The following is a 27,636-nucleotide window of genomic DNA, read 5'->3' as shown; positions in this document are numbered from 1 at the left end:
TTAAATGAAAAATTTTAGAAGTAAGATAAAAATGTATTCATGATCAACCTGTGCCCTGGTGCAGCTTTACAGCATAAAACAGATCAATAGCAGATATGATATTTATCTATTTTGTGCACTGTAACCCAAGATGACAGTATTAGATTGAGTTAGCTGTTATTTGAAGAAAATGTTGAGATATCAGAACTGACAGAACTTGATATAAAATGGAAAGATTCAATTACCTTTCAATGTCTGTTAGCAAATAAGATTCTGGACATCAGCATTATTCCCTAACAATGCTTTCTTAAACCTGTCTTACTTCATATGTAATATAAGTTAAGATGTTTCCATTAGTATGATAACCAAAAATCTATTAATCTGGTTTAAGTAAGAAAATGTCCAGCAGACATTAAGAATTATAAGAAGCAATAATGAACTTCAAAATAACACTTGCATTCGAAAGATGTTAGATATTTTGTTTGTACTTTCAAAATGTGTCAGTTTCCTAATTATGTTGTTCCCCATCCTGGGTTCGGACGGATGCCCTTTGCCATTTACTTCTCCACGTAAACTGTCAGTATTGCAACATGACTGGCCAACAGGAAGTAATGTTTTGTGTAGCAGGTTCAGACAGTTTTTGTGGCCATCATTCTTTCTCTCCCTGCCTTTCTCTTTTTTTCCTCATTCTCACTCTCTTTCTCTGTCTGTCTCCCTATTGCTGGGCAAAAAAAGAATCACTGCAGGTACATGGATTGCCAACTGACTACATGACCAAAACTGAGATCGAATTCAAGTTAAATCGTTTACTATGTGGTTTCATTACCAAACATGATGTTATAAATAAACATCTTTTGGTTCAGTAGATCTCATTACATCATGCATTGTTCCCTGCCTGAGACAGTGAGTCTGTGTGCCTAACCTGAGATGTTCATTAGCAGGCATGGTTGAGTGACGTAGGTTGATTCTTTTCAGTTTTTCCCCTTCTTCCCATTCAGGTTGAAATTTGGAAATTTATGTTGGGTGGGATTTCCATGTCTTCATATATCTGGTTGGGTTTTCCATTCCTACTTACATGATTTTGCACTCATCTGCTTTGATTGGGCAAAAATTGTGTGTCAGTGAGTCCAGAAGCAGAAAATCCAGCTATCACATCACCCCACTGAGGTGCTCTGCCACCATCGTTGTATTGCAACATAGTTATACTTGTTGTGCAATCTTGTACCATGCCTGTAATTTTTTTTTATTTCGAAATGCCTCTCTTTCCTCTTGCATCTGCATCTTTTTAATTTTTCATATAATTGCTGCTGTGAACTGTAGTACTACTAGAATGATTTGTGCAACAATATAGAGGTATATTAGTAATTAGAAATAGTATATGAAATATAAGTATATAATCAGAAATGTTATTAATTCACAGAGTGCTGACCCTTGTTCTGCTATTAACATATTCTGCTATCTTACCTATGTGCCACTATCAGTACCACCTTTAGTCTTTAATACTACCATTAACTCTCCCTTTGTCTTGTGTCCATGACTACTTTGTCAAATCTCTCCTGAGCTGCCACCTATCCCTGACCTTTTATTTTGCTCCACCTGCTCCACTTCCTCGTAAACCATTTGAAGTCCATCACATTTCTACTTCTCTTTAGTTCTGAAGAGGAGAGTCATACGGACTTGAAACGTTAACTCTGTTTCATTCTCCACAGATGCTGCCGGATCTGCTGAGTTTTTCCAGCAGTTCTGTTTTTATTTTATATTATATATGTTATTAATTTAATTGTTTCACAGACTTCAGAAATTTAGAAGTGGTTTTCTAATGTGCAATTTATTTTTGCTTTTGTTCTTGGGACATGGGAAAGGCAATATTTATTACCAATCCTTAATTGGCACAAGTGCAGTCAAAAGTCAAATAAACACTGTGCAGTTGCAGTCGTGTTTAGGCCAGACCAAGAATAAGTAGATGGTTTCTGTCCGTGAAAAAAATTAGTGAGCCAGTGAATTTTAATAATGTTATGCCCACAGCCGGTGTTAATTGCTGCACAAACTAAATCCCAGAGGAAAACTTGGCTTACAGGCCACAACTATTTTTTTGTATTCTGATAACGAGAAGACGACATGCCAATTCAACAGCAAGAGGTCCAGAAACACCTTTGAGTTTCTAAAAATTAAAGTTAAAAGTTTTATTAACAAAAACAAAAGAAAACTTAAGCACACAAGGTTACGGTTACATCATTAAGGTTAGTCTTACAGAACATTCCCCCCAAAACTCTCGATTTGGTCAAACCCACAGGTAAACACCTTTCAGGCAACGCTCCCTCATAGATGCTAACTATAAAAGAAATCTGGGAATATTACACAAGGCAAACTGCTGTAGCTTCAATAAAGGTGTACCACATGCCCTTTACCCTCTTCCACTCTGAGTTGGAATTCAGTTCAAAATAAACTGCTTACTGCAGCCAAGACTTGTCTGGCTTGACTGGATGGGTGATTCAAACTGCATCCTCTTTCAGCCCAAAGCTCCAGCTGTCTCCATCTCTAGCTCAACAGCTATATAACTAATACAACCTTTTTTTTCCCCTTTTACCTCAGTCCCATTGTTCTCTCACCCCTTTGAAACTCAAACCCTCCCAAATATAAGATCTTTCATGTTTCCATCTTGTCTTTGCTTTTGGGTCAATAAAATATCATATCCCCACTACTTGTTTACCTATGAACTCCTGCAGGGTGCAAACATTTTTTTGTCATCTCTGACTCCCCTTTGATATTCAAACAAACTTTCAATGTATCTAAAAATGCAAGTGTTAGATCTAACCTATTTACTTGTATCTCAACTTAATACCTCTATCCCTTACATGTTTCCAAACCCCCAAACAACCTGACTGCTATTAAACTCTTGCCCAGCTTAATTAAATCACACACACCCCACACACACACACCCGTCCAGCCTTCTTTACAGAATAACACAATGTACCTCAAATTATTTTTTAAAAATCCATCCTCACAATAACACTCGCACCAGGATTTTCCCCTCGGCGAGCTGGCCCCACCCCCAATCGCCGAGGGGAAAATGACGCGGGATGACGTCGGGAGGAACCCTCGATGTCATCCCGGTCCATTTAAATCTTCAGGAAGGCGGGCGGACAGCAAAATCAGCTGTCCACCTGCCGAACTGTCAATGGCCAATTAAGGCCATTGACAGGCTAATTAACCTTGTTAAAGACCCTGCCCATCCAAGCTTAAGGCTGGCGGGCAGGCCAGGAGCCCCAACAGGCTCCAGATTATTCATGAAACTTCATCCACTGGCGGGATGAAGTTTCATGTCCATTTTAAAAAAATGTAATAAACGTATGTGTTTCTTATTAACATGTCCCATCTCGTGTGACATTGTCACATGAGGGGAACATGTTAATAATTTTAATATTTCTCTATTTTTTGACTTTTCTTACCTGTCAGTAAGCGAAAGAGTGCACTTTGACAGTTGGGGATTCCGTTCCCCCCCCACCCTGCACAGGAAGCGCATAGCGACTGGAAGTCAGGCAGGCCGCTGGGCGGGCCTTAATTGGCCCGCCCACTCAAAATGGCGGCTGGCCCCATTTCGGCAGTGGGGGTCGGCTGCCCGCCTGCCGCCGAGCCGGTGGGGCCTGCTCGCCCACCACGGGCAAAATTCTGCCCTTGGTAACATTCATGGCTATCTTGCATTTTCTCTCGTGCCAGCCCACAAATTAACATAAATTATCGAATTCAACTTCACAACTTGTCATGATGGGATTTGAACTCATGATCTCGGATTTACCAGAACCATACCATTATTAATGTACTGCATGGTGTGAATGTGTGAAATCTCATGTTGTTAATCCCATGCATTTAAGAGAATTATATTTGTGGTAAATAACTCTGCACCTGTTCTTTTTGGGAAGGTTTGGTATATAAAATCTAGAGTCAAACACATGGCAAGAAAGAGCTAGTTCCACTGATTAACCATGGAAGTATAAGAGGACAAAGAAAATCTTTTTGCCTCAAGGTCAGGATATTTTCTGCAACCACACATGTAGTCTCATTGTTTTTATTTACATCTCCTCCACATTAATCAAACAACAAAAAAAAATATCTAAATTATTAACTTACTGTAAACATTGATTTAAAGGAGGTATTAAAATATAATCAACCAAGATGTAGTTTTGGGAGATAATCAAAGGACCTGTTGCACTGGTTTTTGCTTACCAAACTTATTTAATTAAATATTTGCGCAAATGGTCTCATTAATTTTTTTACATAGACTCTGAAGGAAATAAATACTTTGTACCGTAGTTTGTAATCATAATTATGACCATTGAACCCACAGCTTCGTGACAGTCTATTATGTTAAAGTTATATATAAATCTGCAATGTAAAAGTAGGCATGCTATTATTTTGGCAAAATAATCAATGGAAATTGAATGTTAACTGACAGAAGTTTAATAAACTTATGAAAACCTTGCATCTTCGTTGGCTCTTCCAATCTTTTGAAAATGAATACAAAAATATTGGTGGACAGTCTAATTGGCTGGTCTTATTTCAAGTGCTAGTCTAAAGGAACTGTTTGGTGGTGTCCTTTCACGTCTCTGACACAGGTTTAAATCAACATCCTTATAAATAAATATGGTGCATGGAGTACCATCTCTCAGAGGTAGGCCTTCATTACTGCAAAAGTCATATGTTATCAGAGTGCCTGATGACGTGGTCTCATAGAACTTGATTTCCATGTGCTAAGGGGTCAGTTTGGTACTTGTCTACTTTATTGTGCATTAAAATCATATTCCTTTGATTAGTAGCCAAATAAGGAAAATCAAGTGTCCTTTCAAAAATCGTTGCAACCTTGTATTTTATTAGCCAATTTACCACATGGCAAATTTGTCCCAGTAAATGTTTAATGCTCAGCTCGCTTTTAGATCACCGATTTTTCCAAGTTGTCAAGAACACACAGATTCCTTTAACTTTTGGGCTGTTTGGTGGTATATCACATTGGAACAGTATACTGGAACATGAGAGTACTAAAGTGTGAATTCATCCTTGTGACTAACAGCAGTAATGGTACTAAATGCAGCCATTTTGCACAGCCTAAAACTGATTATAAGTGGACATGAATCCATTGCAAAAAATTACATTTTTCTGCGTTGTTTGCCACTAAGTCTGCCTCAGTCTGCAAGGTCAATGGAATGTATTGGAAGTAGTAAAATTTACCTTGGTGCAGTAGGGAGTGTTCTAAGGTTGCGCGCTAAGGTATATTGGTAAAATGGTGGTAAGGGCTTTACTGTGAATCTAACTCGTAGAAAACTTCACTTGAGAAGATGCTTATACTGACATAAACTGACTTAAGATGAAAAAGATTTCCCACTTCGGCCAGGCATTCCTCAATATGATGAACACAAATCCCTGTGCCTCCCAGGAAAAAGTGAATTGTCTGAACAAGCAGTATGGATATAGGAATCTGTTCAGAGTATTCAATCTGTTACTATATCAGAGTGGGTTTTAATATTCATTTTTGTAGCTGTAAATGATAAATACTTAACAGTTTGAAAGATTAAAGATACTGTCTTTATTTGTCACTCTTGGGTAGTTTTAAAATACTGAGCTTGTTATTAATGCATTTTTTGCCAATTAATCAATACTCAATTTCTCTACTAAGAGAAATTCCAATATTCTATTGTGTCTGCATTTTATCCTTTGAGTATTTGGTCTAAGAGCTTCTCATTTCTTACTTCAAAAAGCAACATTCCTTTGAAAAATAATTACTTTGAATTAGTAATTTGGACCATATGCTTGAAATCTTCATTTTAATAACAACTGAGATTTTAGTAGATTGATCTAATTCTGTTCATGTATGATTTGGGTTGCACGCTCTGTGGTTTCATGTATTCATTTATTGTGCAACATTACTTAATTTGTAGGAGAATTTTAAGCTCTTGCCATCTGATAGACCAATTATGTGTTTTTTTGCTCCTGTTGAGTTCACTCTTTTAATTTTCATCAACAGTCCCAATGTGCTCAATATACAGCAGATAGAAGAGAAGAAGAGAAGATGTGTGACCATCTCATTAGTGCTGCAAAGCATCGAGATCATGTTACAGCCAATCAATTAAAGCAGAAGATTCTCAACATCCTTACAAATAAGCATGGTGCATGGGGTACCATCTCTCAGAGGTAGGCCTTCATTACTGCAAGTCATGTGTTATCGGAGTGCCTGATGACATGGTCTCATAGAACTTGGTTTCCATGTGCTTAGGGGTCAGTTTGGTACTTGTCTATTTTATTGAGCATTAAAATAATCACATTCCTTTCGTTAGCAGCCAAATAGGAAAAATCGAGTATTCTTTCAAAAATTGTTGCAACCTTTTATTTTATTAGCCAATTTACCGCATGGCAAATTTGTTCCTGTAAATGTTTACTGTTCAACTCACTTTTAGATTGTCAATTTTTCTAAGTTGTCAAGAACACACAGCTTCCTTTAACTTTTGGGCTATTTGGTGGTATGTTACATTGGTACAGTATACTGGAATACGAGAGACAAGATTGTGAATTCATCCTTGCGATTTCCTGACCTGTTGTGTACCTAATCTTTACCAGGCTATGCATGATGTCAAGTAGAGGCAAACCGCTTCTTCATAAGAGGCAATTTAAATACGGAATTAACTTATCCCCTGTTTGAGAAGTTTCTAGTGGCTGGTTACAGCGTTACCTTACGAGATGGCTAGTAGCAATTTACATGCTTGCCCCTCTTAAAATACCATGATAGGAATTAAAGAGTGATTATAAATAACAGATGTCAATTTGTTTCTGAGAGGAAGAAAAGGCACATTTTTTAATAATTATGATCTTGGGATTAAACAAGATACCAAGGTTGCAAATGGCCTGGTTCAGCTTCGGATAGTTGCCAGGGAGAGGAATGAAATTGGTGGCCAGAGAACAAAGTCTGTAGCAGGGATTGAAGACCATAGCTTTGATTGTCTTATTATTTAGTTGGAGGAAATTTCTGCTCATCCATTACTGGACGTTGAACAAGCATTGTCACGTATCTGAGACAGTCATAGGGTCGAGAGAGCCGGTCGTGAGTTTGAGCTGAGTGTTATCAGTGTACATTGAATTATTGAATGGTTACAGTGCAGAAGGAAGCCACTCAGTCCATTGAGCCGGGGCTGGCTCTCTGCAAGAGCAGTCTAGCTTCCAATAGAAGCCAACATTCTACTTGCCTTCCTAATTACTTGCAGTACCTTCATGCTAACTTTTTAGGATTCATTATGAGGATCCTAGATCCCTCTGTACTGCAGAATTCTGCAATCTCTCTCTATTTAAATAATATTCTGCTTTTCTATTCTTGCTGCCTAAGTGGACAATCTCACATTTTCCCACATTATACTCCACCTGCCAAAGTTTTGCCCACTTACTTAACCTATTTATATCCTTTGCAGTCTCTTTGGGCTGGATTTTTGCTACTGAGGTAGGTAGCTCGAATCAGGAAATTTCCCGACTCTGTAGACCTGCTTTGGATTAAAGAGGCCCAATTTTTGCTACAGGGGGCAGGAGCGGGATCTTTGAACCGCCAACCCTGGAAGCAGATCTTAGGCAGCCACTGGGGTGGATGAGTGCCAAAGCATGCTGGTTAGGAGGCCCGCCTCGGTTCTCTAGGACTTTGTCCCAGTGGTTTTCAAAGCTTTTAGGCCCTCCAGGCCTCACCCATCACACCCCTGCAACCAACCCCATGGCCCCTCCATGCCAACTCACGCCCCTCATACCCCCATGCCACCTCCATAGCCATTCAGTCATTCACCTTCATGGACCTTGTGGCGATGAAAAAATATACTTCTAACAATCTAATACAGCTCTCACTCATACACATTTGATAATGAAAAACACTTCCATTCATGAACTTCATTCAAAGCTTGTGAATTGTCGAGTGTTTAATCTCATAAAAACAAACAAACTTATATTCAGGCCCCACATCAGAGACAGCTAATCCTTTAATAGGCTTTTACACTGTCAATCAAACTGTGAACTCAGAAGCCCCTGCTCAGATAACTTAGCTTTTGAAATTCAGCCAAGCATTCATAATTTACACTGGATGTGAAGAGAGTGCTGATTGGTTGGCAAGTGGTGTTGCCATTGGAGAATGCACCATGACAGTTAACTGCCAATCAGCTGCCTGGTTTAAATTTCAAACAATGCTTGGCAGTTAACTGTCAGTCACCATCAGTGGTGCATTCTCCATGCATTTGCGGGCAGGTCGGGCCGGACCTGGTGGCGAGGGCCGGGTTGGGGGGAGTCCCATGGGGGCTGTTGGTGGAGTCCAGTGGAGGGGGTGTTGAGGGAGTCCTGTGGAGGGGAGTTGGGGGAGTCCCTTTATAGGGCAGAGTAGCCAGGGTAAGGGGAGTTCCTTGGGGGTTCGGGGATCGGAGGGTGTCCTGTGGGGCTTCCTTGTGGGTCTGCACAATAATTGCCCAGAAGCTAGAAGTGGTTTTAATTCTCCTAACTTTTTCTGGGTAATTATTGATGTAACACAATCAGAACTATCCGAAGTTTGCAATTTAAATCTCAATTTTTGGATGGCTCCCAGTGCAGGGCAATTGCTCATGGCAAGTTGCACTTCCCAAGCAATTGCGGTGCAATCCTTATCTGGGAACTTCTGGCAGAGGGGATTGGTGGGGGGGATTTCCACAGTACATCTTTGGGGTACCGTCCAGATACGATGCTCTGAAGCTCGTTACTAAATGTCCTGACACTCCTTCCTTAGTAATGGATTCCAGCATTTTCCCAATGACATGTTAGGCTAACTGGCCTATTGTTTCCTGCTTTCTGTCTCCCTCCTTTCTTGAATAGAGGTGTTACATTTGCAAGATTAGCCACTAGCAGGCATGCCAGCCTTTTTAGGGATGTGCTTCAATAACGTAGTACTTAGGAAACTAAAAGCTCTACCATTATTTGTGGGGCAAAGGAAATGGGGAACGTAGGTCAGTGAGAGAGCTGGAACGTTGGGGCTGTTGCTCAAAGGGAGGCAGCTACGTGTGTCTCAGTGGACCTTTAAGATGCCGAAAATGATATAGAGGGAAACTGAAAAAAAAACAGAATTACCTGGAAAAACTCAGCAGGTCTGGCAGCATCGGCAGAGAAGAAAAGAGTCGACGTTTTGAGTCCTCATGACCCTTCAACTGAATGTTGATGCTGCCAGACCTGCTGAGTTTTTCCAGGTAATTCTGTTTTTGTTTTGGATTTCCAGCATCCGCAGTAGTTTTTTGTTTTTATTAGAGGGAAACTGTATGGTTTTCTAAGAGGTTTGCAGGCTTGGGACAGTGGCAGGAGACCAGGAAAGATGAAGCGTGCTGAAAATTGGGGAAGAATTTTGGAGGGTGGAGTACCTGAGAGATGAGAAGCAAAAGAAGGCATGACAACAGGAGAGAGGGGCTTAAGAGGGGTAAAGAGAAAATAGGATTAAAAGGAAGAAGTTAAAAGGGGAAATAGAAATGATGCGCTCAGATTCAGTGTGTCAGACAAAATGCGTACGTCCGGTCATAAAATCCTTCCACATTCTTGTTTACTAGCAATTTCCTAAAATCCTGTATAATAAGTGTCACATCCAAACACTCATTTCCTACGTTTCGTGTATCCCTCCTTCTGTCGCCCCAACAATGTTGGTAGTTTTCAGTTGTCGGAGTACTGCTCTCTGCAACTACCTCCTAAATAGTCCCCACATCTCATTGCTGCCTTAAGGTTCTTCTCAACCTCCATTTCTTCGACCAAGATTTCAGTTACCTCACCTAACCTCTCTTGGCTTGCTCTTCATTTTCCTTCCATCTATTTTTGAAGCACTTTGAGACATTTCATAGCATTAAGAGCACTATATAAATAAAAGCTGTTATTTCTAGCCATCCTCTCACAATGTAAGTGCTTTTTCACACTATTTATAGAATATTTATGTAATGCTATCTAACATGATATGATATTTATAAAGTATTTCACAGTATTTATAGAACAGCTAGTTTTTTTTAGTATTTTAAGTTTAACCAGCCATCCAAGATACCATCTTACTCTTTCTATTTCAAATGTACCCTTTATTTTAGTGGTCTCAACAATAACAGTATATGCATGTGTACGATGGTTCTGAAAAATGTTTCAGATATTGTTCTGTGCACCTGGAGATGTCTTGTGTAACCTTCCTCAGCAAGTGCCTCTTTACAAAATCTTTGCTCCATATGGCAGAAACAACCCCTATTACACCACTCACACCTGCCCCTACTTAGCCCATTTGCCACTGAAACTTTCATCCATACTTTTGTCATGTCTTGGTCGACCTCCCATATGCCATCCACCAGCTTTCTGCTGATTGTACTCTACTCCACACCAAGTCTGACTTACCTTTTAGTCCTGTCTTTGCTGACCTACATTGGTTCTCGTTCACCAATGTCTTAAATTTAAAATTCCCAGTCTTGTGTTTAAATCCCTGCATATCTTGCCCTCCTTAACTCTGTGAACAACTCCAGACCCACATTATACCCCAACCCCAACCTCTTCATTGCTCTATCATTCCTCATGACTTTGGACTCCTGTGCACCCATTCAGCCTTTATTCTTATCTTGGCAGCAGTATTCTCAGCCACATAGTTTCAATGTTCTGGAATTCCCTTCCTAAACTCCTTTGTTTTTGCACCTCCTTCTCTTCCTTTAAGTCCCCCTTAAAACCCACCTCTGACCAAGCATCTAGTCACCCTTTAGGATATCTCCTCCATTTTTCTTTGATTCCTTGAAGCACTTTAGGATGTATTTCTGCATTAAAGACTGTGGGCTGCATTTTACATGGGGCGGGGGCACGTAAATTTGGCAGGTGCCAACCCCACCACCTTCCCATTCACCTCCATAATGCTAAGAACGGGCAGGCATTGAAATTGGCTGCCTGCCCGCCATACTTAAGTAAATAAGCAAGGGTAAATTGAGCTTGTTAACAAGCCAAGTGACCCCAATAATACACTGCCCATGCCATAATACAGTTTGCATGGGCAGTCAGGCAGGAGTGGATAGGATGTATTTAAAAAATTTTTTTTAGAAGGGTGAGAAGGAAGGGAGGTACTATCTTCGGGTGTGTGCCCTTTGCACATTGGCAGGCAGCCCCCTAATATAATACCCCCTTTTCTTCCTGCCTGCCTGCTCAGTAAAACCCACCACCCCTGCCCTGCCCTCTTCCCTAAACTGCCCAAACCCTCCCTGCCCAATACCCCAGATTTATCTCTCTTCAGTGGCTACGTCCCCTTCAACTGTAGGCCTGCACTCAGTCCCAGCAGCGCACACTAATGTGCTCTTGGCGCTGCTGGGACTGCTGGAGCCGCTGGCCAGTCAGATTGGCCAACAGCTTCTGAGGGCAGGACTTCCTCCCCAGTGAAGAACGGACGTCCCACTAGCAGGTTATTTAGCCCGCCTGCAGCACACTATGGCAGTGAGGCGGGCTGACGTGGAGCGACTTCGCTCCCTGCCGACTTTGCTTCTGGGGGCAAGCCATCCGCCCCCCGCTGTAATATGCTGCCCTATATCTGTACACATGCAAGTTGTTGTGATCACATAGGGACAGACATAGATCATTCTATCCCTTGTAAACTGTACCACTATTCTCAGATGTCGTGACTGATCTGTGCCTTAACTCTATCAACCTGCCTTGGCTCCATATCCTTTTGTGCCCTTATTTAAATATATGTATTGAACTAGGTTTTAAAATTCTTAATTGAGCTAGCATCTGCTGAACTGAGGAGTTATAATGACATGAAGAATTTGATGTTTCCTAAACCTTTGTGTAAATATTTTGGAAGTAATGCAGTGAGATAAATGTTGTGATGCCATATATAATATATTAAACATGGGCAGTTGTCTCAGGATTCAAAGGTCAACAGAGTAAATTGAAAACAATGAGACACCATCTACCATTATGTGACACCCATACAGTATCCTGAATAATTCCCAGGTATTCATCCTTCAAAATAAAGAACCTAACAGCACAGGAAACATTAATAGGCAGTCATACCATAAATCATCTATGGCTATCATAAATCAGAAGCCTGTTTGTGAAGAACAGTGCAAAACAAAAAACTTAACGGAAAGTATGGGAGAAAATCTTTTGACGCCAACTACATCTAGAGGTATTAACTTTTCTTGTTGGGCCAAATAGAAGTTTGAAGTGAAGCAGAGATGCAAATGTATCTCTTAGCTCTGTCTATCGCATGCAGCTTCTGCTGTTTGTCATGCAAGTAGCCCTGTGTTGTCTTTTCACCAGCCTGTCACCTCATTTTTAGATATGCCTGTTGCTGCCTCTGACATGCCCTCCTGCACTCTTCATTGAACAAGGCTTGATCCCCCGACTTGATGGTACAGTGGGGGATATGCCAGGCCATATGGTGACAGATTTAGTTGAATACAATTCTGCTGCTGCTGATGGCCCACAGCACCTCATTGATGCTCAGTCTTGACTTGCTATTTCTGTTCAAAATTTAGTACAAAATTTTTCCCAAAAAAGCAGCAAATGCCGATAGCTGAAATATTCAAAGAAACCCCTGATATTGATAGAATATTAGCGGCAGAGTACCTGGAAGAGAAAAACAATGCAAATAAACTCAAGTAACAACACCCTGAAAGCTAATCTGCCCTGGAAGTCCACAACATTGACTCCGGACCCCATGAAGTCTCGTGGCAATAGGTCAAACATGGGCAAGGAAACCTCCTGGTTAGCACATATCTCTCCCCCCACACCAATGAATCAGTATTCCTCCATGTTGATCACTTGAAAGAAACACTGAGCGTGGTAAGGGCACAAAATGTACTCTGGGTGGGAGACCTCAATGTCCATCAGCAAAAGTAGTTCGGTAGCACCACTACAGACCAAGCTGACAGACTCCTAAAGGGCAGAACTGCTAGACTGGATCTGTGGCAGGTGGTGGGGGAACCAACAAGAGGGAAAAACCTACTTGACCTCGCCTTCAACAACCTGTCTGTCGCAGATGCATTTGTCCATGACAATTTCAGTAGGAGTGACCACCGCACAGTCCTTGTGGAGACGAAGACCCATCTTCACGTTGAAGACACCCTCCATGTGTTGGCACCACTGCTGTACTAAATTTTGAACAGATCTAGCAACTCAAAACTGAGCATCAATAAGGCGCTGTGGGCCATAAGCAGCAGCAGAATTGTATTCAACTACAATCTGTCACCATATGGCCTGGCACATCCCCCACTCTACCATCATCATCAAGTCAGGGGATCAAACCTTGTTCAATGAAGAGTGCAGGAGAGCATGCCAGGAGCAGCACCAGGCATATCTAAAAATGAGGTAACAAGCTGGTGAAGGTACAACACAGGGCTACTTGCATGACAAACAGTGGAAGCTGCATGTGATAGACAGAGCTAAGAGATCCCACAACCCACGGTTCAGATCTAAGCTCTGCAGTCCTGCAACATCCATTCGTGAATTAAACAACTAACTGGAGGAAGAGGCTCCACAAATATCCCCATCCCCAGTGATGGGGGAGCACATCAGTGCAAAATAGCAGGCTGAATCATTTGCAGCCATCTTCAGCTAAATGTACCAAGTGGATGATCCATCTTGGCCTCCTCCTGAGGTCCCCAGCATCACAGGTGCCAATTTTCAGCTATTTTGATTCACTCCACGTGATATCAAGAAATGGCAAAAGGCACTGGATACTGAAAAGGCTATGGGCCCTGACAACATTCCGGCAATATCACTGAAGACTTGTGCTCCAGAACTAGCTGCGCCCCTAACCTGGCTGCTCAAGTTGAGCCGCAACCCTGACATCTACCTGGCAATGTGGAAAATTACCCAGGTGTGTCCTGTCCACAAAAAGCAGGAAAATCCAAGCCTGCCGATTTACTGCCCCATTAGTCTACTCTTGATCATTTGTTTTTTAAAACTCTCACGGGATGTGGGCTTCGCTGGCTGGGCCAGCATATGTTGCCCTTGAGAAGGTGGTGGTGCGCTGCCTTCTTGAATTGCTGCAGTTCATGTGATGTAGGTACACCCACAGTAAGGTAACAGATAGTTGATGAGGGCAAGGCCGTTGATGTAGTGTATATGGACTTCCAAAAGGCATTCGGTACAGTGCCACATAACAGACTTGTGAGGAAAATTATAGGTCATGGGATAAAAGGGACAGTAGCAACGTGGATACAAAATTGGCTGAGGGATAGAAAACACAGAGTAATGGTTTATGGGTATTTTCCAGGCTGGAAGAAAGTTTGTAGTGGAGTTCCCCAGGGGTCAGTATTGGGACTCTTGCTTTTCCTGATATCTATAAATGATCTAGATCTTGGTGTGCAGGGGGCAATTTCAAAGTTTGTGGAGAACAGAAAACTTGGGAGAATTGTAAAGTGTGAGGAGAACAGTGTAGAACTTCAAAGGACATTGACATATTGGTGGAGTGGTCAGATAGGTGGCAGATGAAGTTCAATGTGGAGAAGTGTGAGGTGATACACTTTGGTACAAAGAACATGGAGAGAGAGTATAAAATAAAGCATACTATTCTAAAGGGTGTGCAGGAACAGAGAGACCTGGGTGTAACTGCACAAAAATCATTAAAGGTGGCAGGACAGGTAGAGAGAGCTGTTTCTAAAGCATACAGTATTATAGGCTTCATTAATAGGGGCACAGAGTATAAGAGCAGGGAGGTTTTGATGAACTTATTTAAAATGCTGGTTAGACCTCAGCTGCTGTATTGTGTACAGTTCTGGGCACCACACTAAAGGAAGGATGTAAACGCATTGGAGAGAGTGCAGAAGAGGTTTACGAGAATGGTTCCAGGGATGAGACACTTCAGTTATGAGGGAAGATTGGAGAAGTTAGGACTGTTTTCCCTGGAGAGGAGAAGGCTAAGAGGAGACTTTATAGAAGTTTTCAAAATCATGAGTCTGGACAGAGTAGATAGGGAGAAACTGTTCCCATTCGTAAACGGATCGAGAACCAGAGGGCACGGTTTTAAAGTGTTTTGCAAAAGAAGCAAATGCGAGTAGTTAGGGTTTGAAATGCACTGCCTGGAAGTGTGGTGGAGGCGGGTTCGATCGAGGCATTCAAGAGGGCATTGGATGATTACTTAAACAGAAACAGCATGCAGGGTTACATGGAAAAGGCAGGAGGTGGGCACTAAGTTAAAACGCTCAGAGAGCCAGTATGGACACAATGGGCTGAATGGCCTCCTTATGCACCATAACAATTCTGTGATTCTGTGCTGTTGAAGGAGCCTTGGTGAATTTCTGCAGTGCATGTTATAGATGGTACACGCTGCTGCTACTGTGCGTCAGTGGTGGAGGGAGTGAATGTTTGTGGATGTGGTGCCAATGAAGCGGGCTGCTTTGTCCTGGATGGTGTCAAACTTCTTGAGTGTTGTGGGAGCTGCACTCATTCAGGCAAGTGCGGAGTATTCCAACACACCCCTGACTTGTGCTTTGTAGATGGTAGACAGGCTTTGGGGAGTCAGAAGGTTTTGGGGAGCTCAGCCCTGTGATTTGCACATCCTGTGCTATGTGGGAAATCCTAGATGCCCCTGGTAGTCTGAATGACCATGTGTACAGGAGGTGCCTCTGACTGGAGAGACTCGAACTCTGGGCTTTGGAGCTTGAGTAGCAGCTGGGGGTACGACGGTGCATTCACAAGGCTGAGATGTTCGTGGATAGCACATTTCAGCACGTGGTCACCCTGCAGCTCAAGGAAGTGCAAGCAGAGAGAGAATGGGTGACAGCCAGACAGAAGAAGGGGACCAGGCAGGTAGTGAGGGAATCCCCTAAATGCATCTCGTTCACAAACCGTTTTCAGCCTTGGAAAACAGTGAGAGTGATGGTTCCTCTGTGGAGGCCAAGCAGAGCTATGGTCCAGCTGCTCAGGCGGGGGAGGAAGAAGTGTGGAAGGGCAATAATGGTAGGGAATTCGTTAGCGAGGGGAGTAATCAGATGCTTCTGTGGCCGTAGACATGACTCTAGGATGGTATGTTGTCTCCTGGGTGTCGGGGTCAAGGATGTCATGGAACGGTTGCACGGCATTCTAAAGGGGGAGGGTGAACAGCCAGAGGCTGTGGTCCATGTTGGTACCAATGACATAGGAAGAAAGAGAAATAAGGCCCTGCAAGCAGATTTTAGGGAGTTAGGCAGGAAATTGAAAAGCAAGACTTCAAGGTAATAATCTCGAGATTACTCCTGGTGCCACGCAGTAGTGAGCATAGGAACAGAATGATATACCAGATGAATGCATGGCTGGAGAGATGGTGCACGATGGAGGGCTTTAGATTCCTGGGGCATTGGGACGCTTTCTGGGGGAGATGGGACCTGTACAAGTTGGAAGGGTTACATCTGAATAGGAACGGGACCGACATCCTTGCTGGGAGGTTTGCTAATGCTGTTGGGGTGGATTTAAGTTAAATTGGCAGGGGGATGGGATCCTGAAAAGTAGTTCAAAGGGGAGAGAAGCTGAGATGGAGTTAGAAGTTAAAACGCTAGTGAGTGAGTCAGGAGGGCAGAGGAACCATAGGCTAGATGAGAAAGAAGTGAGTTTAGCAAGGCTAAATGGAATATATTTTAATGCAAGGAGCCTGAGGAATAAGACAGATGAGCTGAGAGCACAGAGTCCCTAGAGGAGTATAAAAAGTGCAGGGGGGAGCTTAAAAAGAAAATTAGGAAAGCTAAGAAAGTGCATGAGAAAGCATTGGTGGGTAGAATAAAGGAAAACCCGAAGGGTTTTTAAAAATATATAAAGAGCACGAGAATAACTAGGGAAAGAGTTGGGGCAATTAGGAACCGTAGAGGTAATCTCTGTGTGGACCAGGAAGATGTGGATACAGTCCTTAATGAATACTTTGCATTGGTCTTCACAATGGAAAAGGACGATGCAGATATGGACGTCGGGGTGGAGGACTGTGAAATATTAGAGGAAATTAACATAGAGAGAGAGGAGGTACTAGCGGGTTTAGTGGCCTTCAAAGTGGATAAATCTGCAGGCTTGGACGAGATGTATCCCCCTCCCAGGCTGTTGAGATAGGAAGGGGAAGAGATATCAGGGGCCCTGACAGTAATTTTCAAATGCTCTCTGGCCATAGGTGAGGTGCCAGAGGACTGGAGGACTGCTAACGTTGCCCCATTATTAAAAAAAGAGGACGGGATAGATCAGGAAAATACAGACCAGTCAGTCTAAGCTCGGTGCTGGGGAAGTTGCTAGAAAGAATTCTGAGGGACAGAATATATCTGCACTTGGAGAGACATGGATTAATCAGGGATAGTTAGCATGGTCGTATTTGACAAATTTGATCAAATTTTTGAGGAGGTAACCAGAAGTGTTGATGAGGGTAATGCATTTGATGTGGTCTACGTGGACTTGAGCAAGGCTATTGATAAGGTCCCTCATGGCAGACTGGTCATGAAAGTAAGAGCCCATGGGATCCAAGGCGAGTTGGATTCAAAATTGGCTGAGAGGCAGGGAGCAGAGGGTGATGGCAGAGGGATGTTTCTGTGACTGGAAGTATGTATCCAGTGGGGTTCCGCAGGGCTCATTGCTGGGGCCCTTGCTGTTTGTGGTGTACGTGAATAATTTGGACTTAACTGTAAGGGGTATGATCAAGAAGTTCACAGATGACATGAAAATTGGTAGGGTGGTAAATAATGAGGAGGATAGCCATGAACTGCAGGACGATATCAATGGACAGGTCAGGTGGGCAGAACCGTGGCAAATGGAATTAACCCCGGAAAAGTGTGAGGTAATCCACTTGGGGAGGGCTAACAAGGCAAGGGATTACACTGTGAAGAGTAGGACCCTGGGAAGTACCGAAGATCAGAGGGACCAGTGAGGCCAGTGAGTCTCACGTCAGTGGTAGGGAAACCATTGGAGAAAGTTCTGAAGGAGAGTATCTATCTCCACTTGGAGAGGCAAGGTTTGATCAGGGATAGTCAGCATGGCTTTGTCAAGGGGAGGTCATGCCTAACAAATTTGATTGAATTTTTTGAGGAGGTGACCAGGTGTGTAGATGAGGGTAGTGTAGTTGATGTAGTTTCAAAGCCTTTGACGAGGTCCCACATGGGAGACTTATAAAGAAGGCAAATGCACATGGGATATAGGGTAATTTGATAAGGTGGATTCAAAATTGGCTTAGTTGTAGGAGCAGAGGGTGATGACAGAAGGATGCTTTATTGACTGGAAGCCAGTGTCCAGTGGCGTACCACAGGGATCTGTGCTGGGTCCCCTATTATTTGTCATTTATATAAGCGACATAGATGACTATGTGGAGGGTAGGATTAGTAAGTTTGCGGATGACACAAAGATTGGCCGGGTGGTTAACAGTGAGGTTGAGTGTTTTGGGCGACAGGAAGATATAGATGGGATGGTCAAATGGGCAGATAAGTGGCAGGTGGAATTTAACCCCAAAAAGTGTGAGGTGATACACTTTGGAAGGAGTAATTTGACAAGGGAGTATTCAATGAACGGCATGACACTGGGAAGTTCTGAGGAACAAAGGGGCCTTGGTGTGTGTCATAGATCTCTGAAGGCAGAGGGGCACATTAGTGGGGTAGTGGGGTGGTGAAAAAGGCATATGGGACACTTGCCTTTATCAATTGAGGCATAGATTACAAAAGTAGTGAGGTCATGTTGGAGTTGTATAGAACCTTGGAGTACTGGAGTACTGTGTGCAGTTCTGGTTGCCACATTATAGGAAGGATGTGATTGCACTGGAGGGGGTGCAGAGGAGATTCACCAGGATGTTGCCTGGGATGAAACATTTAAGTTCTGAAGAGAGGTTGGATAGACTTGGGTTGTTTTCATTGGAGCAGAGAAGACTGAGGGGCGACCTGATCGAGGTGTACAAGATTATGAGGGGCATGGACAGGGTGGATAGGGAGCAGCTGTTCCCATTAGTTGAAGGGTCAGTCATAAGGGGGCATAAGTTCAAGGTGAGGGGCAGGAGGTTTAGGGGGGATGTGAGGAAAACCTTTTTTACCCAGAGAGTGGTGACGGTCTGGAATACACTGTCTGGGAGGGTGATGGAGGCGGGTTGCCTCACATCCTTTTAAAAAGTACCTGGTTGAGCACTTGGCACGTCATAACATTCAAGGCTATGAGCCAAGTGCTGGTAAATGGGATTAGGTAGGTAGGTCAGGTGTTTCTCACGTGTCGGTGAAGACTCGATGGGCCGAAGGGCTTTTTCTGCTCTGTGATTCTTTGTGTGTGATTCTGTGTGTGTGTGACCTTGGTGTGCATATCCACAGACCCCTGAAGGTAGCAGGGCAGGTAGATAAGGTGGCTAAGAAGACATATGGGATACTTGCCTTTATTAGCTGAGGCATAGAATACAAGAGCCAGGGAGGTTATACTGGAACTGTATACAATGCTGGTTAGGCCACAACAGGAGTACTGCATGTAATTTTGGTCAGCACATTATAGGAAGGATGTGATTTCACTCAAGAGGGTGCAAAGGAGATTTACCAGGATGCTGCCTGGGCTGGAGGGTCTGAGCTATGAGGAAAGATTGGATAGGCTGTGGTTGTTTTCCTTGGAGAAGCAAAAGCTGAGAGGGAACCTGATAGAGGTATATAAGATTATGAGGGGCATAGATAGCGTGGATAGGAAGGCACTTTTTCCATTAGTAGAAGAGTCAATAACCAGGAGGCATAGATTTAAGGTAAGAGGTGGAAGGCTAAGAGGAGAGTTGAGGAGAAATTCCTTTCACCCAGAGGGTGGTGGGAGCCTAGAACACTCTGCCTCAAAGGGTGGTTTAGTGAGAAACTCACGTAACCTTTAACAAGTATTTAGATATTCACTTGCGTTGCCATAGCCTCCAGGGCTGTGGGATTAGTGTTGTCAGATCTTTGTTGACCGGCGTGGACACGATGGGCCGAATGGCCTCCTTAAGTGCTGTAAATGTCTGTGAGTGAGTTAGTTGACGCATGATTCCTAGCCTCTGACTTGCTCTTGTAGCCCCAGTATTGATATAGCTAGTCCAGTTCAGTTTCTGGTCAATGGTAACCCCCATGATGTTGATAGTGGGGGTTCTGCCGTTCCTTCACTGTTGCTGGGTCAAAATCCTGGAACTCCCTTCTGAACAGCACTGTGGGTGTACCTACAACACATGGACTGCAGCGGTTCAAGAAGGCAGCTCAAGCCAGGTTATTGTCCAGGTCTTGCTGCATTTGGACATGGACTGCTTCAGCATCTGAGGAGTCACGAATGGTGCTGAACATTGTGCAATCATCAGTGAACATCCCCACTTCTGACCTTATGATGGAAGCAAGGTCATTGATGAAGCAGTTGAAGATGGCTGGGCCTAGGGCACTACTCTGAGGAACTCCTGCAGCAATGTCCTGGAGCTGAGATGACTGACCTCCAAAACCACAACCCTCTTCCTTTGTGCTAGGTGTGACTTGAACCAGCGGAGAGATTTCCCCCTGATTCCCATTGATTCCAGTTTTGCTAGGGCTCCTTAATGCCACACTCAGTCAACTGTGGCCTTGATGTCAAGGGCACTCACTCTCACCTCACCTCTGGAGTTCAGCTCTTTTGTCCATGTTTGAACCAAGGCTGTAATGAGGCCTCTGTGGCCCTGGCAGAACCCAAACTGAGCGTCAATGAGCAGGTTATTGCTAAGCAAATGGCGCTTCATAGCATTGTTGATGATCCCTTCTATTACTTCACTGATGATGGAGAGTAGACTGATAGGGTGTTAATTGGCCGCATTGGATTTCTCCCGCTTTTTGTGTACAGGACATACCTGGCAATTTTCCACATAGCCAGGTAGATGCCAGTGTTGTAGCCGTACTGGAAACATAGAAACAGAGAAAATAGGAGCAGGAGTAGGCCATTCGGCTCTTCGAGCCTGCTCCGCCATTCATTATGATCATGGCTGATCATCCAACTCAATAGCCTGCTCCTGCTTTCTCCTCATATCCTTTGATCCCTTTTGCCCCAAGAGCTATATCTAACACCTTCTTGAAAACATACAATGTTTTGGCCTCAACTACTTTCTGTGGTAGCGAATTCCACAGGCTCACCATTCTCTGGTTGAAGAAATTTCTCCTCATCTGAGTCCTAAATGGTCTACTCCGTATCCTCAGACTGTGACCCCTGGTTCTGGACCTCCCCCGCCATTGGGAACATTCTTCCTGCATCTACCCTGTCTAGTCCTGTTAGAATTTTATAGGTTTCTATGAGATCCCCCCCTCATTCTTCTGAATTCCAGCGAATATAATCTTAACCGACTCAATCTCTCCTCATATGTCAGTTGCGGCATCCCAGGAATCAGTCTGGTAAACCTTCGCTGCACTCCCTCTATAGCAAGAACATCCTTCCTCAGATAAGGAGACCTAAACTGCACACAATATTCCAAATGTGGTCTCACCAAGGCCCTGTATAATTGCAGCAAGACATCCCTGCTCCTGTACTTGAATTCTCTGGCTATGAAGGCCAACATATCATTTGCCTTCTTTACCGCCTGTTGCACCTGTATGCTTACCTTCAGCGACTGGTGTACAAGGACACCCAGGTCTCTTTGCTCATTCCCCTTTCTCAATTTATAGCCATTCAGATAATAATGTCTTCCTGTTTTTGCTACCAAAGTGGATAACCTCACATTTATTGACATTATATTGCCTCTGCCATCCATTTGCCCACTCACTCAGCTTGTCCAAATCACCCTGAAGCACCTCTGCATCCTCCTCACCCTCCCACCCAGCTTTGTGTCATCTGCAAATTTGGAGATATTACATTTAGCTCCCTCATCTAAATCATTAATATATATTGTGAATAATTGGGGTCCCAGCACCGATCCCTGTGGTACCCCACTAGTCACTGCCTGCCATTTGGAAAAAGACCCATTTATTCCTACTCTTTGTCTCCTGTCTGCCAACCAGTTTTCTATCCATCTCAATACACAACCCCCAATCCCATGTGCTTTAATTTTACATGCTAAAGAGTCAACCACATCATCAGCAAAATGATGGAAGGAGTCATCGACTGTGCTATCAAGTGGCACTTACTCAGCAATAACCTGCTCACTGATGCTCAGTTTAGGTTCTGCCAGGGCCACTCAGCCACTAATCTCATTACAGCCTTGGCCCAAGCATTGACAAAAGAGCTGAACTCAAGAGGTGAGGTGAGGGTGACTGCATTTGACATCAAGGCAGCATTTGACAGTGTGGCATCAAGGAGCCCTGGCAAAGCTGAATTCAATGGGAATCAGAGGGAAAACCTCCACTGCTTGAAGTCATACCTAGCAGAAAGGAAGATGGTTATGATTATTGGAGGTCAATCATCACAATCCTGGGACATTGCTACATGAGCTCCTCAGGGTGGAGTCCTAGGTTCAACCATCTTCAGCTGCTTTATCTATGACTTATCCTCTATCTTAAGGTCAGAAATGGGGATGTTCACTGATGATTGCAATGTTCAGCACCATTCGTGACTCCTCAGATACTGAAGCAGCCACTCTCCATATGCAGCAAGACATGGACAATATTCCGGCTTGGGCTGATACGTGGCAAGTAACATTTACGTCACACAAGTGCCAGGGAATGACTGTCTCCTACAAGAGAAAATCTCACCTCCTCTTGTTGACATTCAATGACATTACCATCGTTGAATCCCCCTCTGTCAGCATCCTGGGAGTTACCGTTGAGCAGAAATTGAACTGGACCAGCCATATAAATATCTGTGGCTACAAGAGCAGATAAGAAGCTGGGAATTCTGTAGTGTTTAACTCACCCCCTGACTCCCCAAAGCCTGTCCTCCATCTACAAGACTCAAGTCAGGATTCTGTTAGAATACTGTCTACTTGTTTGGATGAGTGCAGCTCCAAAAGCACTGCAGAAGCTCAACATCATCCAGGTCAAAGCAGCCAGCTTGATTGGCATCCCATCAACTATCTTAAACATTCACTCCCTCCACTATCAACACACAGTGGCAGCAGTGTGTACCTTCTACAAGATGCAATGCAGCAATGGGTGCATTTAAGCCCCAATTTTAAGTTAGATGCTAATTTCAGCTGTCATTGTCTATCACCTGACCACACCTGCTTTCTGCTTTACTCATTGAGCTCTGGGTCATCTTCTAAATTTGGCTTCAAATTATTGGACTTCTCTGGATTTCAAGATTGTGCTGGATTATATTGTGAGACCCAGCTGTTGCATTTCTGCTGTTCTGTTGCTTATTTTTAAAGTAATTTTCGTCAGCTTTAGCCATCTCTAACTGTTGCTGTAACAAAGTGACTGAGCCTATGATTGAATCGGTTCTACTCATGTATCAAATTCGGTTACAGTTTGGATCTTGACTAGTGACCCTTTTTCCTGGGTGGTACTACATTTTTCCACCTTTTCTGAATCTTATGACAACCTCCAATTTCATAGTCATCTTTCTACCCTGCAACCAATTCTGTATGCCTCCTGGAAATTCCTCCATCAATGCTTCCTTTTATAATCTACCTTTTTAAGTAGCTTCACATGCTTGAAACCTGTCTCTGGACTTGGACAGCAGTTCGCCAATGCTCCACATTGACCACTGACCTATGCCAACTTTACCCACAGGCCTTATGACTTTAACTTTTGGCTCTCTCCTACTGTCTCCTCCCTATTCCCCATTTATTGTCAGAACATATGCATCCTAATTAAAGCTAGGTAATCAGGTCTTTGTAGCTTGAGTTTTCCGCGTGTCCATTCACATGGGTATTTTGACTGCCATTCTGGACCTGAGCCCATCACTTCCATTTCCACTTTTTTTCCCTCACCCTTTTCACTTCTCACTTTACCCCTCCACATCCTTCTTTCCCATTGTCTTGCCTCCTTACATTCCTCCTCTCTTGAGTACTCCGTCTTCCTGGATCATCCTGGAATATAAAGGCAATGCCGGATTCTCTTCTCTTTACTGCAAGCTGTCCTGTTAAACCCTTCTCCCTTGTTTCCTCCACCTTAACTTCCAATTTCAAACATAAGGAGTTCATGGATTTCTTATCACTAAGAATGACACCATCCGATTAGCTGCCTCTCCCTTATGCTAGTCCATTGTGCCAAACTGTCTCAAGGCTCCCCTCTTCCCTAGCCTTGAACTTGTATCTTTCTCTAGTTTCTCTCCTATTCCCTTCATCCCCCTCTGAGCTCATCTTATCTGTGAGACCCACTTCATGCTCCATCAACTCTCTTCCCACTAAACTACTGACCACCCAACTTCTGTTCCTGGCTCCAATGTTATCTGATATTGTTAACAGTTCTCTCTCCTTAGATATTGTTCCCCTGCCCATCACATCTGCCATCTTCGTCCCCTCCTCAAAAAAGCAACCAATGCCCTGTCCGTCCTTGCAAATTACGGCCCCATCGCATAAGAACATAAGAAATAGGAGCTGGTGTAGGCCATTTGGCCCTTCGAACCTGCACCAACATTCAGTAAGATCATGGCTGATCTCCTACCTCAGCTCCAGCTTCCTGTGCTGTCCCCATATCACTTAATTCCCTTGCAACCAAAAAATCTATTGATCTCTGTTGAATATACTCAATGACTGATTATCCACAGCTCCCTGGGATAGCGAAGCACAAAGATTCCCAATCATTTGAGTGAAGAAATTTCTCCTCATCTCAGTCCTAAATGGCTGACACCTTATTCTGAGACTGTGACCCCATGTTCTAGATTCACAGCCAGGGGAATCTAACCTGTTAAATCTGCTTAGAAATTTTATATGCTTAAATTAGATCGCCCCTCATTTTTCCAAATTCCAGGAAATATGGGTCCAGTCTACTCATTCTCCCCTCATAGGACAATCCCCTTATTCCAGGTATCAGTCTAGTGAAACATTGCTCCACTCCCTCTAGAGCAGGATCCTTCTTTAGGTAAGGAGACCAAAACTGCACACACTGCTCCAGATGTGACCTCACCAATTCCTTGTATAATTGTAGTAGCAATTCTTACTCTTTTACTCCAATCCCTTTGTAGCAAAAGCTAGCATGCCATTTGCCTTCCTAGTTGCTTGGTGTATCTGCATGTTAATCTTGTGATTCATGCAGCGACTCAAGAAGGCAGCTCACCACCACCTTCTCAAGGGCAATTAGGGATGGGCAATAGATGCTGGTCTAGCCAGTGACGCCCACATCTCATGAATGAATAGAAAAAAATGTACAAGGATACATAGGTGTCTCTACGAATGCCAATATTTCCTGGACTTTCATCAGTCAAGAAATATTCTACTTTTTTATTTTTCCCACCAAAGTGGATGAATTCATATTTCTCCATATTGTATTCCATCTGCCATGTTTTTGCCCACTCACCCAACCGGTTTAAATCCCGCTGCAGCCTCTTTGCATCCTGCTTGCCACTTACTTTGCCACCTAACTTTGTACCAAGCTTGTCAGCAAACTTGGATACATTACACTCGATCCTGTCAGCTAGTCATTGCTATAGATTGTAAATAGCTGAGGCCCAACTACTGATCCTTACAGTACTCACTAATGACAGCCTGCCAACCCAAAAATTCCCATTTATTCCTGTTCTCTTTTTTCTGTCTATTAACCAATCCTCAATCCCATGAGTCCTAATTTTATATAAAAACCTCTTATGTGGCACCTTATCAAATGTTTTTTGAAAATTTAAATGCACTACATTCACTGGTTCTGCTTACCCATCCTACTCATTCTATCCTCTCAAAAAAAATCTTAACAGATTTGTCAAACATAATTCCCCTTTCGTAAATCTATGTTGATGCTGCTTAATCACATTATGATTTTCTAAGTGCCCTGCTACCACATCCCTAATAACAGAATCTAAAGAATTTTGCCTCCTACTGATGTTAAGCCTAACTGGGCTGTGGTTCACTCATCCTCCTTTCTTAAATTCCAGGGTTATGTTTGCTATCTTCAATCTTTTGGAACTGTTGTTTCAGAATCTAAGGAATTCTGGAAGATTAAAATCAATGCATCCACTATCTCTGCAGCCACCACTTTTAAAACCCTAGAATGCAGATTATCAGGTTTAGGGGAGTTGCCACTACTTAGTCTCATCAATTTACCCAGTATATTTTTCTTTACTTATACTGATTTCTTTAAGTTCCTCATTCAAACTAGACCCTTGGCTTTCCATTATTTCCGGAATCTGCAGTGTAGACAGATACAAAATTATTTGTTTAATGGCTCTGCCATTTGCTCATTGCTCTGTATAATTTTGCCTGTCTGTGCTTCAAATGGGCCCACATTTACTTTCACTAATCACTTTCTATTTACATTGCTATAGAAACATTTACGATCTGTTTTATATCTCTTGCTAGTCTACTCTCATATTCTCTGTCCTCTTTCCTGATCCATTTCTTGGTCCTCCTTTGCTGAATTCTAAAATCCTCTCAATCTTCAAACTAACTACACTTTTGGCAACCTCCAACCTCTCTTTTCTCTCCAAAGTCCTTGAGCCTGTCGTCACCTCCCAAATTAATGCCCATCTTTTCCTGAACTCCATGTTTGAATCTCTCTAATCAGATTTCCACCCCTACCATAGTCCTAAAACAGCTGTAACAAAGTTGTAAATAACATCCAATGTGATGGTGAAACAGGTGTACTAACCCTCCTCGTCCTTCTCAAACTGCCTGCAGCCTTTGACACAGGTGATCATATCCTCTCCCAATACCACTCCACAATCATCCAGCTGGGTGGGACTGCACTTGCTCGGTTCCATTCTTATCTAATCATAGCCAGAGAATCTTTTCTTTTTCCCATACTGTTATCTCTGCTGTACCCAAGAATCTACACTTGACTCCCTCCTATTTCTCATCTACATGCTGCCACTCATTCAAAAACATGTCAGTGTCCACATGTACACTGACAGCATCCAAATCTACCTCACCACCACCACCTCTTGTGGCTCCTCCACTGTCTTTAACTTCCCAGACTACTTGTTTGACATCCAGTACTGGATGAGTAGAAATTTCCTCCAACTAAATATTGGGAAAACAAAAGCCATTGACTTTGGCTCCCCCCACAAATTCAATTCCCTGGCTGCTAACTCTTTCCCTCTCCCTGGCAACAGCCTGAGGCTGAACCAGACTATTTGCAACCTTGGTGTCATATTTGACCCTGAGATGAACTTCCACTCTCATATCTGCGCCATCACTAAAACTATTTCCACCTCCATACCATCATCTGACTCCACTCCAGCCTCAGGTAATCCGTTGCTACAATACTCATACATGCCTTTCTTAGCTCGAGACTTGACTATTCCAACACCCTTCTGGTCAACCTTCCATGTCCTACCCTTCATAAACTTGAGGTCATACAAAACACTGCTGTCTGTGTCCTAACTCACACCAAATCCCATACACCCATCACCCTGTCATCGCTAATCTACATTGGCTCCCAGTTAAGCGATGCCTCAATTTTTAAACTTCTCATTTTTGTTTTCAACTTTCTTACTGCCTTCACCCCTCCTTACCTCTGTAATCACCTCCAGGCTCAGAGATACCTGTGCTCCTCTAATTCTGGCCTCTTGAGCATCTCAGGTTTTAATCACTCCATCAATAGTAGCTGTCCTTCAGCTGCCTGAGCCAAGAGCTCTGGAATTTCCTCCCTAAACCTCTCCTCCTCTCCGCATCTCTTTCTTCCTTTAAGGCACTCTTTAAAACCTAACTGCATAACCAAGCTTTTAGTCAAC

At 43.2% G+C, this 27,636-nt stretch overlaps 1 protein-coding gene across 2 annotated transcripts in view; it reads left to right on the top strand.

Annotated features, from left to right (window-relative positions):
- nbeaa (neurobeachin a) overlaps window positions 1–27,636 on the top strand; it is a 1,012,857-nt gene that overhangs the window by 532,830 nt on the left and 452,391 nt on the right. For both annotated transcript variants that reach the window (XM_078545316.1, XM_078545315.1), the window contains exon 37: window positions 5,996–6,162. In XM_078545316.1, the coding sequence (XP_078401442.1) occupies window positions 5,996–6,162 (167 nt within the window). The remainder of the gene's footprint in view (window positions 1–5,995; window positions 6,163–27,636) is intronic.

The sequence above is a fragment of the Cetorhinus maximus genome, chromosome 7 (genome assembly GCF_964194155.1).
Source record: "Cetorhinus maximus chromosome 7, sCetMax3.hap1.1, whole genome shotgun sequence".
Lineage (NCBI taxonomy): Eukaryota > Metazoa > Chordata > Chondrichthyes > Lamniformes > Cetorhinidae > Cetorhinus > Cetorhinus maximus.
Note: the sequence above shows the minus strand (reverse complement) of the source record. Positions and strands in the feature narration are given on the sequence as shown.